Source organism: Octopus bimaculoides, chromosome 14, assembly GCF_046866305.1.
Source record: "Octopus bimaculoides isolate indiv1 chromosome 14, ASM4686630v1, whole genome shotgun sequence".
Taxonomy (NCBI): domain Eukaryota; kingdom Metazoa; phylum Mollusca; class Cephalopoda; order Octopoda; family Octopodidae; genus Octopus; species Octopus bimaculoides.
Window position 1 is genome coordinate 21,491,253 of NC_142941.1, and position 22,096 is coordinate 21,513,348.

Genomic DNA, 22,096 nt, shown 5'->3' on the forward strand with positions numbered 1-22,096 from the left:
AATTTGGGGGGAGTGAGTAAGTCAATTACATCAACCCCAGTACTCAACTGGTACATCCCAAAAGGATGAAAGGCAAAGTAGACCTATTATCATCATCAATTCTCTGGATCGATTGGTATCAACTAATCCCCTCCTCTCAGAACTGCTAGCCTTGTACCTAAATCAGAAACCGTCATTACTGTAGTTATTACTAGCACAGTTGCATAAGCAAATTCAATTTGCTTGTGTGACATTCCTAGCAACTGTCTTAATTCTCCCGAGGCTGTTCTTTAAGTATTTTTCTTAGATATTCTAGATTGTGGTCAGAGATGGATGATTTTTATTTCTAGTCTGTCAGCTAATTAAGTCACTTCAAGTATTAACATTCTCTAGTAATGTAAAACACAGTAAATACTAATGTTGATTCACTGAGATCATGCATTTGCTTCAGAAATCTCCTTCTCTCCACACTTGAACTATTTCAAATAGTTTATTGACATTAAGATAGAGACATTTCTGTTTAATCCACTTTGAGTAGAAAGACATACTAAAGTTTTCCAGTTTTTCCCTTCAGCTTGCTTTATATTGCATGGCTACTTCCTCTGGGTTGAACAATTCTACCTCAGAATAACAACTGGTTAAATGTTGAAATAACTAAATTCATGAATGTACAGATATAGCTGAAAGTCATAAGGTTCATTGAAACCCATCAACAATTTATATACCACCTGAGTGCTACACTTTGCCTCAAAGACAAAGGCACTTCTACCTAGTGGAGCTTGACTTAGAATTATTTTTACAATACTTGAAATTTAGGTTGCTAGAGTATCTTTGAAAGAGTGCTTTTGTGCCGTCTGCCCAAAACTATACAAGCTAAATTTATTACTATAAAAGAGATTAAGGAAATCAAAATGAGAAATCACACACTGATAACTCTTCTAACAGTAATTAACATAACAGCAATTGATCCAACTGGGTATCAGATGAAAGAAACAACTCTTCTGAGATTACCTCCATTCAAAAGTTTTCATTTAGAAATTTTTTCTTCCTAATTTTGAATAATGAAATAATTTCAGAATGTTCTCAAATGAAAGAGCTCATCTGAAATCAAGAGCATATCTCAAAGAATTATTATAACAAATTATCATAGATGTAAATTTGTGAGCTTAGTAATGACACTGTAATCCAGACTAAAATTTGATCCCAAAATAAATTTGTCTAGAATCAGTGTCTGTAATAATACAGAAATTGAACTAAGAAACTGATCTTTAGTGGTTGTCATTTAGCAATTGCAATAACAAGCAGCCTGTTTGGCACAGCAAACTTCATTTGCTCAGCATAGCATTTGGCTCGATAATCTTACCTTTACCGTTGACATGTTGCCCCAAAATCTAACTCCTAAATTGTATAGTTGTTGTAGATTTGATTGCAATATTGAGCAAGTGTGCTGGCTTCAGACACTACCAGGCTGCCTTCGTATAGAGAGTGGGCAGTAAAACTCTCATAAAATATCCTAAGTGCACACTACTTTTCACACAAGTCCCAAAACTGAATGAAAAAGGGTATTATCTAGAATATAAAACAAACTGGTTATACCTAATTATATCTGTCTACCAGAGATCTTTTTTAAGCTGAAGCTAAGTGGAATTAACAACAAAACAATAGCTACAGAATATTTTAGGAAACATAAAAATAAAATTTTAAGTTACTTACAAATAATATGCCATCAATATATCGTATAGAAATATGGGTGTCATGGTCTTTATTTCTAAACTGAGCTTCACAACCAGAAAGTTCTGTATGGGTGCCATCAGCATCGTGGTCATACGAAAGAGAGCCATTATTTACCATGGCTGATATATAGGGATGGGCATGCTGTTAATAGAATATACAGAATAAATTGATGTGTAGGTTTTTTTTCTTTTAAACTGTTCATTGCATAATAATAATTTGAGCATAAAAGATAAATAAAAAAAATCCAAACAAATTTTAGCTTCACATGTTTTTGATGTCAAAAATGTCAGCATTGTTCATCAGAAAATGACCAGAAAACATGTTTATAAAGAAGAGTTGTTTGCTTGATACTTCTCATGTGTCGATTCTGCCCATAAGAAAGGAACAAATAATACAAGGTGGCTGCAGGTCAGAACACTCGGGCAACACTTGGGTGCATTGCTAGTAAACCATAAATACGTAGCTTCCTAGCTTTATACATTTGGCTACTTGGAGGCGCAATGGCCCAGTGGTTAGGGCAGCGGACTCGTGGTCATAGGATCGCGGTTTCGATTCCCAGACCGGGCGTTGTGAGTGTTTATTGAGCGAAAACACCTAAAGCTCCACAAGGCTCCGGCAGGGGATGGTGGCGAACCCTGCTGTACTCTCTCACTCTTACTTCCTGTTTCTGTTGTGCCTGTAATTCAAAGGGTCAGCCTTGTCACACTGTGTCACGCTGAATATCCCTGAGAACTACGTTAAGGGTACATGTGTCTGTGGAGTGCTCAGCCACTTGCACGTTAATTTCATGAGCAGGCTGTTCCGTTGATCGGATCGACTGGAACCCTCGACATCGTAAGCGACGGAGTGCCAACAACATTTGGCTACTATTTTGCATTTTTCTTCTTTTAACAACAAATTACATCAAATATTTTCTTAAATATTCCTGGAATCAGTAGAAAGATTAAAATTTGCATAAATTTATTTTTCCTAAATATTTTCTACACTTATAACAGAGTAAGGTGCAATATAAACTGACAAGTGTCATGCAGAACTAAAGTAAAAAAAGGGCTTTCATTAAGTAAATGCAATTAAAATGAAGGATTAACTACCCTAATATGTAGCTCAATGAAAGAAACTGTTCACTTAGCCAGAAGCAGGGAAATTAGAACAGATGGAAAAAAAACAAATAATGATTATTATAGTGAAGAAGATATAGCAACACATTGGGTAGAAGTTTAAAATAAAGTTTTCATGAAGGGTAACTAGGATTTTCTTCTAATTATGACCTATTTCGTCAGTCCTTAAAAATGTAGAGAAGTTATCTGAAATAAGTTTCACATTAATTTTTTTTAATGTTTTACTCTTACTATTATTTTTTTAACCAATTTTACTTTGGTTCTATCAAATCAGATATCACAAAATTCATGCAAAAGTCTAAATCAAAGTAGAATAGAAAATAAAATATACAAATAAAGAAATTTTTATGCCAGTATAAAATAGTTTCTTATTTATTGATAGTGGTAGAATATAGAACTAAACAGAATTAGTGCTAAAACAAAGTCATAATACAGTGTCAGTCATTTTCACCATTCTATAGGAATAACATATTAATCAATGACAATAAATATGCTTTTCTAAATTCTAGTACTAAGCTGGGGAAATAAGAAAAAAAAGCTTAAGTCAAGTGTTTTAGAATATAGAAAAATCTTAATTCTTACATTATGTGGTCCATTATGGTTGCTATAAGTATCAAGAAAAATTGCTAGCCCAGAGAAAAAATCACGGTTTCCAAATACAGGACCTAAATGAAAGAGAAAAGAAACAAAAATTCAGAAGAAACATTAATACCTAGTTACAATTTTAAACCTTTTAAAACCTCTACTTCAATATCTTTTCTTCCCAATATTCCTAAAAATATTATCAAGGAAATCTAAGATTTTTTTTCTAAGAGGCAGTAACATAAATGATGCCATTCCATCAAATTAGGAGATATCTCAAATTCAACACCAATGTATTTTAATTAATTAAGCTCATATAATACTTCAATCAAATCTTCTACATTTCCATATACACTTTAATTCCAACTTCTCTTCAACCCAGCCTTCTTTATTTCCTCCTAGAATGGCTCAAGGTATCTGTTAAACACATCTGGTCAGGCAATCACTCAAACTCTACCTAATCAGCTGATTGGTCCTAAACTTGCTGTAAACAAACTCTCAAATGACTGAAACTGATCTCTTTACACAAAATGTCCCATATACACGCACACATAATTATATTGGGACAGTACTATTCATAGACAAACCCAAATTATAGTGGATACAAATCAGAAATACATCAGAGATATAAATGGCAGGCTATCAAGAGATGTTTCTGTAATAGACGAGCATCTAATCTAAAACTAAAAAATTAATGCTTCATCTGTTAAAGATTAGAGTCTGCAAAAACATTACCAGTTGTTTCACCCTTTTTTTTTTTTTTTTTTTTTTTTTTTAATGTAACTTTTACTATATTAACCCTTCATGGACCAGCAGGGTTGGAATTACACAAAAGGCTATTGGGATCCTGAGGGACCCTCTTTTATTTTTGTGCATTTCTGCACTATCCATAAATTATTGGCATTTAATGGAAGGGAATTAAAACAATTTATTGGCTGAAAAAACCTTTATTGAAAGAAATCATTTTTTATAGTTTTGACCTATAGTTCATCAGAATATCTGAAAAAAGAACAGAAAAAATAATTTCACAGAAGGCTAATGGGGTCCAGTTGGACCCCAATGACCATATTTTGTGCTATAACATCCATGACTGGAAATTTTAAACTCAAAATGTGTATGTGCATCCATAAACTATTGACAATAAAAGTCATGAGATATAAAATCATTTAAATAAAAAATGTAAAAGTTGCGTAACTTTTAAAATGAGCTGAGGTCCCAAGGGACCCCACCAGCCCACAAAGGGTTAAACATAGTATAATGAGCTAAATGACTTTGCAATTTAAGATACTAATATATGCAAGTGGGATCTTGTTTTATTCAGTAACAGTTGTCAATTATGATAATTTGATAAATGATGATGTTGATGATAGAAAATAAAATTAAAAAAAACAAAATGATATAAAACAAAATGAATTTTTATTGGTTAAAACAAAATCAGTTAATGTTAATGGCCAACTTATAACACTAAAACAACTCTATTACTTATTAGAAATATAATTCTTTACTACAGCTAATAATTAGAGGTATAATTAAATAATTAATAAGACGAAATACAGTAAGTCTACTGAAACATATGTATATATAAATTTATCTTGTATTAGGAGGATATAAAATTTAAAACAAAAGTTTTAACAGCTTTCTAGTGTTTTCAGTGCATACAATGATGATGGCTTTTTTTCAGAATTGTCTCCATAAATGTAGCATCCTATATGGGTCTTGACAGCTACAGCTTTTTCATAAACACATAAGAGTAGCTAGCAGCTGTAAATATTGAAGCTCGATCTTAACCCTTTAGCATTCACATTATTCTGCCAAATGTAATGTTTATTTATTCACATTGATTTGAATTAATCATGCATTATCTTGTAGCTTTGAGATTTCAATGAGGTGATTGTATATTTTTACAATGACATTCTTAGGTAGGTATGAAAGGCCAGATCTGGCCACTTTGAACATAAAACAGGGAGAAAATTTTCAGCTGGATATGGCTGGTTTAAATGTTAAAGGGTTAAATACAAGTGTAACAATATTTTGTTTATATAGGTTTTTAGAACAGATGCTTTCTTTCTAGATAAGGTAATCTCTTCCTTCCTATTACAATGTATTCAACTCATGATACAAACTTCTTACAAAAGGAATAAATATCTCAAGCAATGAATATGAAAACTGAAATGTTGGAATAAGCTGCAGCATTGAGGCACCCACTTGGGAAATGTAAACATAAAACTGTCTCAAACCACTATATTACACTGTATTGTATTTAACTCCAATATCAATACACTTGAAACCACCCCTAATACAATGATGCAAAAACTTCCTATTTCAAAGAATTCATGTTTAAATTTGAACTTTCATCATAATTTTGAATTAAGAACTTTTAGCTATGGTTCCAAACACTAGCTTAATAAGAAGTTGTATTTTTTTTTACAAAATCTCTCTAAATTCCAAAATATTTTCAAAATTAATCGGAAAACCGCAAGTTTCATTAAAAATAGGGTTGTGAAAGGATCAAATTTTAAAAAAAGCATTACAGTTCCGTTACACTTTAGTATGTAATCTCTCTCCCACTTAACTATAAAAATGTTTACAACAGCAGCAGACATTGAATTAGTTTCAATATGATAAATATTAAAAGTTTTATAACAGCCAAACCTGAGTTTCAGAAGAGGAGTAGGGCAGAATCAATAATAAAATGTTATTTCCCTAACAGCTGCAGCTGTTCATGGAATAAAGTAAACAAATCAAATAGAAGGTAATTTCTTTTCAGTTTATTCGTTTCATTATTAATAACAAACCACCTGATCCCAGCTTTCTATTAACATGGAGGTGTTAATACAGCTGCTGCCAAAAGGTGATGTGTGAGAGTTCACATATGCATATCTACACACGCAAGTGTCTAAGTTACCTATCATTCAGGCCAGCAATTTAGTGAAAACTATTTAAGCTGGTAACACTTTGTGGACAAGCCTTTAGGGAGCAACCTACTAGAAATAACAGCTAATTTTCACTCAAATCATCTATTACCATCTTAAAGGAAGAACATAATGGAAAATGTGGTTTCCAGTACAGAAAAAGATGGGAAATGCAGGAAGATGAAAAAGAAGTGAGACAGCTGAGTGAATTAGTTTCAGACTACCAACTTAGTCAGTTCACATATTTCATGGTCTCTATGTGAAACAATTCTATGTCACCTCAGTTTATTTAGATGAGGAACAGATAGATCTATGAAAATTACCCAATAAGAGACTAGCATTTCTCTCATGACTGATCTTTACTTAGTATTTCAGAAACCTATCAACAATTGTGCCTTGTGAAAGGTTTAATATAAAAGAAAAGGAATGAGTGTTGATATTTCCCATAAAATCTTCTTTCATTAAAAACTTAGCAAAATTATGAAGATTGATTTCAAATTTTGGCACAAGACCAGCAACTTCAGGGAAAGGGGTAAGTCGATTACATCGAACCCAGTACACAATTGGTACTTCTTTTATTGACTTGGGCAGAATTTGAACTCAGAATGTAAAGTCGTGAAATGCCGCTAAGCATTTTGCCCATTGTGCTTACAATCCTGCCAGCTCACTGCCTTAACAAAACAATAAATATTGCCAACCTAAATAGTAACAATAATAAAATGCTAATTTCAATGAAATACATATTTTAAGCTATTATTTGGAAAGTTGAGTTATTTAATGTAGCAATTGACTGCAGCCTAGTCAAGGTCAACTATGTCACCTTATCTATGGTTCAAATGTGTTATTTGGCAAACCTGTCAAACATTTATGTCAACTATTGATAAACATTCACCAAAATACTATTTCAGTTTCATTTCAAAAGGTGAAAGTAAAATATTGAACAACAAAGGTATGAATATGTAGTTAGAAAAAAATCCACCTCACTACCATGTAGTTTCAGGTTCAATCCCACTGCACAACACCTTGGTCAAGTGTCTTCTCCCAGATAGAAAGTGTGCAGAAGCCCATTGTGCAGGTGTATAGAAATATCTGGAAATGCTTGGACACTAGGACAGAACATAGATACATATACATGGCTTTGCATCAAAGTAACACTACCCACTAATGTGGAGACTTTATGTCAGTTTTTCCATGCTAGCTTGGATTAGACATACATACATACATTATATGTATGTATGTATGTCATCACTACGGATGGAGGAAGCAGGTTAAGGAGGGGATCAACACTTTTGAGAGAGCACGTATCCAGCATGAAGAACTTAAGCGAGCTGCACGAAAGCGCACGGCTCATATAGTGAATGGGGAAAGCTTAATCTGCAATGTTTGCAGTCGTGTATGCTTGTCAAGAGCAGGGCTCATTAGCCACCAATGGAGCCACAAATGCAAAATATAAGTTAGTCCTAGAGCACACAATGTTCCTGAAGGTCAGCAATGGTCTTCCTCGGTCATGAGTGGAAGGCCATCATCCATCATGTATGTACGAATGCATATGAACACACACACATATTCATTCTTCATTTGTTTTACATTCATTTTTCCATCTTTACATGGATTAGACAAATGTGTTATTTGTTTTACAGCCAACACCCTTCCTGACAGCGACCCTTGTCTATTTTTCAAGTAAGCAATAACTTATTCCAACAGAATAAACTGACAACATAGCACTTTCATACAAGTAAGTGCAGGAGTAAACAAACACATTATTATGGTCTTGTTTCAGTTTCTGTCTACCAGATCTACTAACAAGGCTTTGATTGGCCCAGGGCCATGCAGTGGGACTGAACCTGAAACCATGTGGCTGCAAAGTTAACTTCTTACCGAGACAACCATGCCTGTGCTTATATATATTGTGAATATACATACATACACAGATTGCTAAGTGGAAATCACTATATTAAATCACCTCTCAGTATATGACTGTCAATAACCCTAAGCAAACATCTATTTTTAACAGTCCACTAATCAAATGATAAAAAAATATTGTTTTACAAACTGCATGTATTATGTTGTCATTTTTTTTTTTTTTTTAGTTAGTTAGTTACAAAAATCAATTATAGATTGAAGTGTAATAGAGATGAGTTTCTGGAGCTGAAATAATCCATACAACACTCCAACCAGTACTAAATTAGTAAACCTACTATGAAGTTGCTTAGACCATCACTCAAAAAGTTGTTTGCAATAATATGTGCTTCTACATGTGTTTGTTGTTTCAGCAAAACTTATTTAAACATAGGAGGTGGTAACAAAAATGTTCCCAGACTAGTTCTGTAGTGTACCAACAAATGGTAGCACACAGTTACATGAGCAGTGAGAGCTGCCAATGACCATCATGACACAGTGAGCTGAGTAACATCACAGTGTTTGCTTCGCAAGTAGTGAAATTTGTGTTTTTGTGATCACATGTATGCTGTAGTTTGTGATTTTGTTGACAAAGAGCCAATGTGAAATTTTGCATTAAACTTGGGAGGTCTGCTACAAAGACATTGAGCATGCTTCAACAAGCTTACGGCAACAAGGCAATGGGTCGTATGCAACGTTTTAAAGAGCACAGACACTTCAAAAGCAGAACAACATTCCTGAAAGAAGATGAGCGATCCAGAAGACCTGCCATGAGTGTCATCCATGGAAATGTGGTATTGTGCATTGAGAATTCTTCCCCCAGGTTCAGACCTTCAATCGAGAGGTCTACTGCAACATTCTGAAGTGTTTGAGGGAGGACATTCAGTGAAAGAGACCTGATCTATGGAGCATGGAAAATTGAGATTCTTGCCAAAAACAACCAAGTATTGCTTCCACACCTGCCCTATTCACCAGATTTAGCACCTGCAGACTTTCATTTCTTCTTGAAGATGAAAATGCAGCTCAAAGGTCATCGTTTTAACACCAATGTAAAGTTCAAGAGCGAATTGCAGAAGGTTCTCAACTAGCTTACAGAAAACAAGTTCTGGGCTGGATTCCAAAAGTGGAATGCTGGGACAGGTGTATTCCTGCACAAGGTAACTATTTTGAAGGATATGATGTTGAAACTTAAAAAATCTGCATTCACTTAAGAAAAAAAAAAAACAATCTTCAAACTACCACCATTACCACCATCACTTCTTCCTCTTGATACGTCTCATTCTCTATATTCTAGCATATAGAGATAGGGAGAGAAAGAGAAAGGAAGGAAGAAAGAGAAAATTTAAGGAGAGTGAAGAAAAAGAACAGAATATCACTTCAAATGAACACACCACCACTATCAACAATATTCTTCTTCTCTACTTCCCCCTCTCATATATATATATAGATAGATCATTCTCTATGCCACTATGTCAAAGAGAGACAGAGGAAAGGAAAGGTAGAAAGGTTAAGAGAGAAAACCAGAGCTGATGTCACACAAATTTACAACTACCATCATTGCAATTGCTCTTCTCCTATATCCCAATCTGCATGGGTATCTTAGTCTCTATATCTCTCTGTATTCCATTATTCTGGAGTAAGAAAAATTGACCTAACTGCTCAATTTTAACTGATTGTCTACATTTCCTTTCTTGAGAGATAATAGGGTGTGTTTTGAGGGAGATTTGGCAACTATTTCTAACCTGTCAAGTTAAAAATGGTAAAATAGATGTGGTTTTATGTGTGTTCCTTTTGAAGTTTCTGAATACAAGATGGACATACAGACAAAAAAGAAAGATAACGTGTGTGAATGTGTGCATCCATGCTTGTGTTTATATTAACTGGTATGACTACAGGTGTTGCATCAAATAAAATATTGGCCAATAAAATAAACAACACTGTCAATACTTTTGAAGGTGGCACTCCAGCATGAATACAGCCCAATGACTGAAACCAGTAAAATAATCAATAACTATATTCAATACTTAAAAATGACTTTGTAGAGATATCTCACAAGTAAAGCTACAGCTGACCAAATTAACTTTGGATAAGTAATGAAAGTAGATTAAATATTCAGTTTTAAAATACCTGCAAGTACATGATAGTTGAGAGATTAAAAAAAAAAAAAGAAAAGCAAAAGTGATAGTAGGCCCATCAAATGATGAGATTTCAGAAACAAGATTATTACAAAGCTTGGAAGAAAACAGCTGCTATTCTACCCATTCCAAATATGAGAAAGCGAACTCAATGTAAAGTAGAAAGATGGATATATTTTCTGATATAGATCAGAATGAAAGAAAAAATAAAGAGAATACAGTGAAAAGTAATTCTGAGAAGACTGTTTTACAGATAGAAAAATATAGAAAAGCTGACTAATACATGTCAGCATTAGTAAACAACGTTTTAATAGTTTTCAATGCTAGTTTGAGTTGAATAGATCTGTAATGTAGCATCATGATCCTAATCAAAACCCCAAAAGTAAACATTAAATATACAAACATCACTCAATTCAAATAATCCAAAATATAAACTAACCAAGTTCCATGCGATCTCTGGTGTACCATATGCTAAAACCATCACCATAGAGTGTTCGACCGCCTCCGTGTACTTTGAACTGTACTTGTAATTCCCAATTTCTAACTAAAATAGGCTGCAATGGAAACAAACACAAATTTTAAAGTAATCATAAAACAAGTAAACAAAATATTAAATTGGTATATTTTTAAAGCAATAATTCTTACACAAATTGGTTGATGTCAGACACAGATTTAGGAATTTATTTCTATGGTAAATCATAGAACATAAAAACAGTCTAAAGGTTAACCTTGTCTAAGGTCAATGAAATGTGCTCGGGATAAACAAGAACTAAATGTGGGAGCTGAACTTCAGTTTTGACCATTTCATTAGGAATTTTGCATATTATCTTATGGCCATTCGAAAACCTTTCTGGTCTGGCCTTCTGAACTTTGAGCCTAACTAGAAATGTTTTAGCTCTTCAGTATGTGCCATATCACACATGGCACATACTGAATCATTAAATTCTTTCAAGTGATATTATAAAAAAAGAAAAGAAACAAGCAACTTCTATAGCCTTGTTTGATCATGGTTTCCTTGTTTATTTGCAAGACAAAAAGACATTTCCAATCCAGCTTATATGCAATATGTTACTTAGCCCCATTACATCAGTTGATGTAAATTTACGTACACTTTAAATCAGATGACAAAAATATACGCAGTCCTATCTGCTGCGGTTTTGTACCTGCTTGTATACCAGTTGATATAAATATCTGCTATCACTCACAGAATCGATAATAGAGGCCACCATGCAAATTTCAAATAATCTAATAAGTTTGTTAGAATCTTCATATAAATATTTCCAACTCAGTTTGAGAAATCATTACCATAATAGTATAAAAGCAGCAGTTTTGGCAGTTACACCACCATTTCCACTATGACATCCAATCAAATTCATACACGTTCAGCAAATTCTTCTGGTCCTTCATGGAATTTGCAGTCTCATCCAGCTACACTAGTTTCATTTAATTAACGGTCTTCACAGTGATGGCAGTTTACATTAATAAACAGTGCATGACATAAATATACGCCAAACCGTTATCGTGCACTAATTGCTGATCTCGGCTGAGATGATTACTGTCAGTGCAACCTAGTTGTCTGATAAAAAACCATTGTCATGGAGTTAACACATAGATAATGCTTTACTTCAAAATCTTTGGCTTTGCACCTACATGAAAAACCTTATTGAAATAAACATAGCTCTCAAACTTTCATGACTAATCTACTTTTTGTATTATTAGAGTGAGTAGTTTATATAAAAAAAATTTTTTTTAAACAACAGTTGATAACAGAAGTATCTAGTTTTGGGGAACATTATATATAAGAGTTCTGTTAGTGGAAATGATTTTTGTCTTGTGGGATAAAGTGAATAAACAATAAGACCATTACTGTTGGGTCAAATAACTAGTAGCATTTGTTTTATTTATTCATTTGCTCAGCAAAGTACAAATTCCACAAAAAATGTATATGCAAAAGTGAAGAACATCATATTTAGTTCAAAGAACTTGAAAGAACCTTTTGTTTTAAGATTAAAAAAAAAAATTTCTGAAGTTCAATCAGTACACTAATACTATGTTGTTTAATGATAACTAGATTATGACTTCATAGATGATAGCATATACTGAGTCAAAGACAACAAGATAAAAATTAATTTTTTAAACAATTAAGAAGCTTAGTTCACTTCAGTTTTAACACATGGATTTTATTTTCTAACCACACTAAGAGATGAAACAAAATCCAAGGATATTGGTGGTGGTTAGCTTCATTAAAAATTATAAAATGCTATATTTGAGAAGACCCACCCACCATAACAAAACTGAGATCCTAAAACCAAGGTGTCACGTAAAAAGCACCGGTGCTGGTGTCGTGTAAAAAAACACTGGTGCCACGTAAATAGCGCTGGTGTCACGTAAAAAGCACCGGTGCTGGTGTCGTGTAAAAAAACACTGGTGCCACGTAAATAGCGCTGGTGTCACGTAAAAAGCACCGGTGCTGGTGTCGTGTAAAAAGCGCTGGTGTCACGTAAAAAGCACCGGTGCTGGTGTCGTGTAAAAAGCGCTGGTGTCACATAAAAAGCACCGGTGCTGGTGTCACGTAAAAAGCACTGGTGCTGGTGCCACATAAAAAGCATCCAGTACACTCTGTGGAGTGGTTGGCATTAGGGAAGACATCCAGCTGAAGAAACCAAGCCAAACGGACTATGGAACGTGGTGCAGCCCCTGGCTTGGCCAGGTCACATCAAACCATCCAGCCCATGTCGGCATGGAAAATGAGTTTGAATATAAGTTCATATATCAAGAGGACAACAATAATTTGATATTTCAAGGTGGTCTCTTCATCTGAGGGTTTGTATAGAAGCAAAAGTAGCTTATGCTATGGGCCCAGTTTTCATGTACTGAACATATTATTTGAAAATAACATACTATTCAATAAGTTGGCAATTACATTAAAAAACATTATACATTAAAGGTTCAGTCAATTTATTTTGGTTACATTTAATATCTTATCTTAATATATAATTTACAGACTAATATAATGGTAATGCCTGCAACATAGGTTAAGTAATAAATACAAGTTAATTAGGTGGAATTGCTTGCAGAATACAAAATTATGGTCTGTATATCTACTTGGTTTGTTTGAAAAAAAAATGTCATTGATTGTTGTCAAAAGAATGTATTTCTGTTTGACATTTTTTATGGAAGCTTTTATCTATCACAGATAGTAAACTATCACCATATGCTTCTGTCTGATTAAAAACCATGTTAGAAACAAATAAAGGTCATGTATCACAAGTAAGGCAAGTGTGTTAAACGTATAAGAAAGAAAAGAGTGTAAATGAAAAAGAAAGTGCTTCTTAAAAAATTATTTGGATTATTATGTTCTAATCACCTTATACACTGAATATACATTTTTTTTTTCCACTGGAGAAATCTTTGGAGAAGTGTAATCAATGTAATATACAAGTTACTTACAAAAAGCACTTTACTAAACAAGTTATATGACAGGAGTTCTCAAGTATGAAGTACTGACAGACTAGACATTTAAAGTTAGCTTACAAAATATGATCAGAAAATACTTTTCCACTCACCTGACTGTTCCATAGACCACCCTGTTTGCTCTGATGGTCACTTGTTAACCTAATGTAGTTGTTTGTTATCATAGTAGATCCTGTAATATCCCATAATGGGATATTCATGCTTGGACCTAGAGAAAAGAGAAAGAAAATTACAAATTATAACTCAGAAAAGAAATTTTGAAGCAGAAGGGAAGATTTCAGTGCCATTTCTTCAATGATATTGTTAAAACATTTGACTTAATCCTTTTCCACGAATAATTCCAAATCTTGTCTCAAATATTGTTGACATCAAGTTACCACTTCTATTTTGAGACCCTCATACAATAAAGAATCAACCCACTTCTCTCTGAAGGCTGATAGTAATAAGCTTGTAACAAAGTAAGACAGTAAAATTTAAGAAAACTAGAGAAGGATGCTTTGTTTGTTTGTTTGTATGTGTGTGTGTGTTTCTAACCAAGATTCAAGGCTCCTTCATGGGAATTTCAATATCAACAACAGGGTATTTATTTTTGTATGTATGTATGTATGTATGAATGAATGAATGACTGCATGCATGCATGCAAGTTGTAATAATCAAGTCAAACCAAATACTATTATTTTGAAATGCTTTAATACATATGTTTCAGGTCTGTATAATATTTAATAGGAAATGCATCCATTACATAAGACCATGTATATATGTATGAATCATCATCATCATTTAACGTCCGCTTTCCATGCTAGCATGGGTTGGACAATTTGACTGAGGACTGGCGAACCAGATGGCTGCACCAGGCTCCAATCTGAGTATGTGTGCATATATATATATATATATATATATATATATATATATATACACACACACACACACACACACACACACACACACACACACACACACACACACACACACACACACACAGGGTGGCCCAGAAGTCACAAATGGGGTTCAATATTCGATAACTTTTTTAATAACTAATTTTTATTTTATTTTAGATTTATATAAAGATCCTAAAATTTAAGCATGAAAAAGTACACTACCGAACAGCGAACACATTGTGAAATTTTATTACAAAAAGCAAGGATTAATAATTTAGACTCAACGAGCATATCATCATGATAGAGCAATGAATTGTCCAAGTGAATCAATGTTCAGGCAATTAATTGGTCATTTTTAGGATCAGGGATCAGTAAATGATCTTCCAAGAATAGGTGCAGGATGACTTCAGAAAAAGTGATAGGACCTTATTTCTTCAAAAATGAGGATGGAGACACTGTTACTGTCACTGGAGATGAACACTGTCTCCTGATCCAGAATTTCTTATATCCAGTGGTTTGAGATACGCCTGGCATATGGTTTCAGCAGGATGGAACCACAGCTCACACTGCAACGAACACAATGGAAATGACCAGGCAAATTTTTGATAGAAAATTAGTTTCTCTATTTCCAGAGATAAATTGGCCATCTCATTCTCCAGATCTAACTGCTCCAAACTTTTTTCTATGAAGCTATCTTAAAGGGAAAAGTTTATGTCAACAAGCCTCAAACAATTTCAGATCTTAAAAAGAACATTAGAGCAGAAATTAGATCACTGGAGCCACAAACGCTAAGGACCATTATGGAAAACGCCTTAGAAAGAGCACATTTATGCAAATTGGAAAATGGATGCCATTTAAAAAACGTCATCTTTCACAGATAGGGGAAATAAATCTCACATCCTTTCTCTGACATACCTACTAAAATATCACAATTTTAAAACAAAATAAACAAGATATTAAATACTGAAACCCCTTCATGACTTCTGAGCCACCCTATACATACATACATACATACATACATACATATATGCATACACATACAGACATGTGCGAGTGTTTTTCCAGGCTATAATAGGTTGTACAAATATATACTGATGCCTTGTTTCACAGTTGGATGCCCTTTCTGCCTCTAAATGTCAAGCACAGAACTACAGGATTTCTAAGAAATATCAACAAACATAACCATATTATTTTGCTCAACTGCAAAAGATATAGAATGTAAACATTCATCTGCACACATACACATATATAAATACACACACACACACACACACACGAGCTTCCATAATTTCCTGAATTGGAGCTTCACCACCAGATGCAATTCCAGTCACAAGGTATTGGCCAGCCTGAGCAGTGAGGTAGAACTAAAGGCCACATGGTAACAAAGCAAATGTTGTATCCACACAGCTATATATAATAGTTGTGCATAAAGGAGTGTGGTGAAGTGAGAGCATTGTTTACTGCTGCTACAGGGCTAATGGTTAAGAAAATGATTGTGAAAAGAGTAGAATGTTAAGAGTATAAGAGATCAAGGTAAACAAAGAAAACATGATGTTCATTAATACCTATCAATGAGGATGTGACTAGAGTAAAAATAAGGTGTCTGTGGATAAAGGTAGAGCCCTAGTGTAAGAGGACACCACAAACAGAAGTGGTTCATCCTTCTACAGAAAGTACTATTTTTTCTTAAGTCTTTAAAAATTAATTCTCAATATTGTTAAAATTCGAAAAGCTAATTATCGGAGCCTCTCTGAATAATTTGATAAGGAAGGTATTTAACTTTCTGATAATCTGCTCTATGGACAAATTTCACTTGCTCTGTAATTCTATAAGTCCAGGACAACTGTGTACAAGTTGTAAGGCATTACAAAAGCAATTGCTTTTGAGAAATGTTAGCCAATGTATGCAGAGGAAAAAAAGATTCTTTTTATTGCCCACATATGATTAATGTATAGCACAACCCATGGTCCTGGGAAAATTTAACCAAACCAATAAGATCTTTAAAAATATATAGCAATAAGAGTCATTGCTCAACAAAATAAATGAGCTTTCTTTTCTTTTTTTTTTAAATATGTATATTGATAACCTAACTAAAATTCTCAAGTTAATTCATCATCAGCAGTATTTTACATTTATTTTTTTCCATGTTTGCATGGCTTAAATGTGTGTCATCTCCTGTACTTCTCACCAAGTGTTGCAGCTCCTTGTCATCTCTTTCCTGGGGTTCAGTATCTTAAGATCAGATTTAACAACTTCCCATGTCTTCTTACTCAGGTTCCTTTCACTTCTTTAACCATCATCTTTCATATGCATCACATCTGTACTAGCATAGTCACCTGCACACTACAGCTGATTCCTTTTATACCCAGTGCTCTGTCTTTCAAACACTATATTACATGTTCATCACAGATACATACTTCGTTTCTTTTCAACCTTCATGTGTCTTCTGCATTCAAAGCCCATGTTTTGCTAACATGCAAAGTCTCAATTCAGACAATCATCATACCAGCAGTTTTTCATTTGGAGAGAAAAAACCTTGTAACCTTGTTCCATCTATAAATCTGGTCTATAGTTTGGCATCAGGTTGTTTTGTAGAAACTCCCAGTTGTCTATGTTATAAACCTTATTTTCTATTCTTCCTTGTCATAGGCAGGCATTGCCTAATATTTTTCACTGATACTACAAACTACTACTTGAGAACCAGCTACATTCAAGGTCCTTCTTCTATCAAGCCTGCCTGTGATCCCACTGTATACCTTGTGCATTTATTATTCACATTGGACATTGGATACACAGTATAGATTTCCTACATCCATACCAAGAATAGCCATGCTCTTGATGGTAGAAAAATTTTGTATTCTTTCTTGCAAACTAAAACTTCAATCTTTGTTAACCCTTTTCTTACTATATTTCTTTTGAAACAATCATTGTCAATCTTAGTTTCAAAAATAATAAAGAATATATTAAAATAACTTTGTCCTCATTAAGCCGAAATTTGGAACATAAATTAGTATGAAATCCTATTGAAACATTTTAGTTTTAATTTGGAACATAAATTAGTATTAAATTCTATTGAAAGGTTTTAAAACAGACAGTTTGCATCATAGAACCAGCAGTGGTTTCAGGCAGGTTGGTATCAAAAGGGTTAAACTTAAATTCTAAATTTCTTGATTCTAGACTGCTTTCTCACTTAGAATTTTTGTTCCAATTCTTTAATTGATTTGGCAATGAGAAGTAGGTCATCAGTATACAAGCGTATGCTCATGGGCAGCTGGTCTTAAATTCCTCAGTTATATTAAAAAGGAGACTGAAAACCAAACCTTGAACGTATAGCCTGAAAACACCTCCCTGTATTATCTAACTGCCTGTCCTACTTCAGTTATTTTCAGCATCTCAGTAACTATTCCTAATGATGCAACTGCTTTCTCTACCTTCAAACCCTTAATGGCCCTTTTGACCATGCAGCTGTTAATTGCATCAGCTAATATTTTTATTGGGTTTACATGGCGTAGCCCCTCTCTCTCCAGTGAGGTGCATATACACAATGCTAACATTCCATATACACTTTTCTTCAATGAAATTCTGATTCACATTGATAAACAGCCTTACAACTTGGAACACCACATATCTCTGATTCTCCTCTCATTGCAGAACATTGGCAAATCTTTCTGCTCCTCTCTATGTTTAGTTTACCTGACAACTAGCTTCTCTCCAAGCTACCTGATATGATTTGTTGCCCCACCCAACCATCATTCTTTCCAAGTCTATTTATTATAGCCTTATCCTCTGAAGTATTATCATCAGTTTTACATTCCATCTAACTGGATCCTTGTTGAATCCATAGATCTGATCTGTGATTTGCAGCAGGTTGTTTTGTAGAAACTTCCAAGTTGTCTTCTACATTATAAGTCTCCCTCTACTATGCCTCCTTCTCATAGGCAGGTATTGCCAAGTATTTCTTAAACAGAATTCTAAAAATAAAATGGTATAACTACTACTCTTATGCATATGTAAACAAATCATCCCTGAAATAGGAATTGTAGGTAAGTGAGAGAGAGCAAGTGTCAGTAAGCAGTTTTATCATCAACTGAACACTTTAAAAATCAACATCAACAGTAATTCTTATAATTCTAGCTTAACTGGTATAGAAATCACTATTTCCCAAATCAAATTTCATGTCATGAAATTGTCAGTTACATATGATAGTGCAATACTGACCTGATAGGGGATGCCTATGCATAGTGAATGGTTGTTAGACACATCATTAGCTATTTAAGATCAAATTCCATGTCATAGCTAATCAAAATTATTGGAATCTCCCTTGTTCTTTAAAGAAGGATTCTCTTTGAAACATAAGCACTCAATTCTCATGAAACACAAAGTAATCTTTGTGTTTCATTAACTATGTTTTGTCAATGCAGACACTCACAAGTTTCCTCAAATTCAAGTTTGTTTTATTTTTCTTCTTAGAATCTCCAGTCTGAGAATGAGTACTAGAATGACTTCCTATATCCTACACTAGGTTAACACTATAACGCATGAAATTCCTCAATTATTCACAGATGTTCTTAATGCTGGTAACTGCAGATCTAAATTGTACAATTAACAGTTTCATAATTCCGATTTCTGTTCAAACCACGCTAAGATTAATTAACCATTGTATCTCAGAAACAGCAAAGTGCTTAAGGAATAAAAATAAAAATGCAAAACATTTCTGTCTACATACTGTCAATACTAAGCTTGAAACTTTACATCTGAGGGCAACCAATAATCTTAGTTCTATGATAGTTTGTTGTATTGTCTGGCACTCTGTCAGCTATGACAATGAGAGTTCCAGTTGATCCAATCAACAGAACAGCCTGCTCACGAAATTTATGCCCAAGTGATTGATACCTTATCTATACCACAGACACAGATACCCTTCATATAATTCTTAGGGGAGATTCAGCATGACACAGAGTGTGACAGGGCTGCCCCTTTGAAATACAGGTATTACTAATTTTTGCCAGCTGAGTGGACTGGAGAGCAATGCTAAAGTGTCTTGCCCAAGAACACAATACACCACTGGGAATTGAATTCATGACCTTATGATTGTGAACCAAAAACCCTAACCACACACCTTCACTACATTGTAATGTCTACATTAAAACAAAACCAACTTTCAATGCTTACCAACATCTGGTGTGAAAAGTAATTGCACAAATTCCAATATGTATACTTACATGGTCAGTTTGAAAACACATTCATTTTATTATTTACTATAGTTTGAATGAAAGGATTTATTGCTGAAATGAATAATTACTTTCATTAAACAAATTAAAACATACTAAGGGGATCTATATACAGACTAATCATTTATTTTATAGTCTGTTATAAAATAAAAAGAGTGAGGGTGGATGAAAATGGTTTCCTGCACTATGCCAGCATTGTACCACAAGAGATAGTTATATTTTTTTTTAATTCAAAGCCTTAAAAAATCTATACTAATGCTTGAGTATCTTAACAGAAATGAATTTATAATTTTCATATATTTATCATTCGTCTTTGCATAAAACATAGATATACTTACAATGTAATACCATATTGTTTTTATGTGTAGTTTGATATCTACTTTCATATTTGATGTATGCAGACAATAATTGTATACATTTAAGAGTTCTTCATCTTATATATTTGCTTTGTTAATTATTATGATTCATATTATTCGTTTGGTTGAAATACTTCATCTGAAAGATCAGTTGATTATATCCGACCTAGTCGTACATGTTTAAACAGTATTTACCAGAGATGCAATATACTTAAAATGTAACAACCACATCTGTATATAAACAAACTTACATTTGTTTTTTAGAAGCGTTGAATGTCTCATACAATACAGACAAGAAAGTGATATTTTAAAACGCAGTATTGTCATTAAAGCAGCAGAAAAATTGGGCAATATTACCCTTACAAGGCAGAAAAAGTTGTCAACAAACAGCCATGGGAATTGAACCCATATCCCCCAAGACACCGGTTGAGTGCTTTATTTAAAATGCTACAGTTTATTATTTGTAGTAAGAACTTCATATTTTGAACTGCAAAAGCTTTAATAGAAGTATAAATGTTACACAAAATATATATATTCACAATCTAACTACAGATACACAAATTGCACAAATCCAGAGGAAAAACATCATAAAACTATCTGAACACCTGGTTTAACCACATAAGTCAGATAACTAACTTAACAGCTTGTATCATGTCCAATACATAGATCATATCATTAACCATATAAACATATTTGTTACAACTAATTTATATAAGTAATACTATCGTTACAAACAGGGACAGATAGCAATAGCAAAACATTGAAATAAATGCTTTATTTGGTATTTGCTTTCATCCCCATGAAATCCCACAATGCATTGTTTGCATTTGATTAATTCAATCAACTTTCACCTATCCTACAAGTGTGATCTCAAGCTTCTAATTAGCATCCAACATCCCTCATCATTTGCGTGTACACACACACACAAAGAGAATTGACATCAGGACGTGCATCTGGCCATTAAAGCACTCTCAAGAAACAGTCCTTTCCAACTCAATGCCAGCATAGAAAAGTGAATGCCAATCTATGATGAATGTGTGTGCATTTTATATATATATATATATATATATATATATATATATATATATATATATATATATCAATAATTATGCATATATGAATTTATAAATGTACATAGACACATGCATACTATCTTTACTGTAGTCTTATAAGTTGCATGGCAACCTCACTAGTGCTGGTGCCATGAGAAAAGCATCTGATACACTACATTAAGTAGTTGATGTAAGGAAGGGCATCCAGCTGCAGTAACTGTGCTAAAGCTGTCATTGGAGCACAATACAATTGTTGGACCTGTCAGAATCTATCAAGCAGTCCAATCTATGACAGCATGGAAGATGGATTTTAAATGGCATGTTGTATGCATATATGTATTGTGTGTGTGTGTGTGTGTGTGTGTGTGTGTGTGTGTGTGTGTGTGTGTGTGTGTGTGTGTGTGTATATATATATATATATATATAAATTATATGTAAACAAAGGCCTCACTGTTCTGTATCCTTTACTTGCAGTCCACAGAAAGCTTGTTCAGGATCCTTGACATGTCTCAATATGTTGTACAATATTTGTAAACAAAAGGCTCATTCAAATAATCTCATATCTTTCCACTTCTCTGCATAACCATTATACAGGATGTTCATTGTTCAACAGACTTGCTTACAAACAGGTGAAGGTTAGCATCAAGGCCATCTGCCAGTAGAAAACTATGCTCCAGTGTAGTCTCATTTGATCCATGCGAGCATGGGAAAGTAAATCTTCAAATGATAAGATATGTTCCTAAAAT

At 33.7% G+C, this 22,096-nt stretch overlaps 1 protein-coding gene across 1 annotated transcript in view; it reads right to left on the reverse strand.

Annotated features, from left to right (window-relative positions):
* LOC106876134 (vesicular integral-membrane protein VIP36) overlaps positions 1 to 22,096 on the reverse strand; it is a 35,393-nt gene that overhangs the window by 9,117 nt on the left and 4,180 nt on the right. The window contains exons 2-5 of the mRNA XM_014924553.3: positions 13,926 to 14,041; positions 10,799 to 10,913; positions 3,414 to 3,496; positions 1,693 to 1,854 (exon numbers count right to left, since the gene is read on the reverse strand). Coding sequence (XP_014780039.1) covers positions 1,693 to 1,854; positions 3,414 to 3,496; positions 10,799 to 10,913; positions 13,926 to 14,041 — 476 coding nt within the window. The remainder of the gene's footprint in view (positions 1 to 1,692; positions 1,855 to 3,413; positions 3,497 to 10,798; positions 10,914 to 13,925; positions 14,042 to 22,096) is intronic.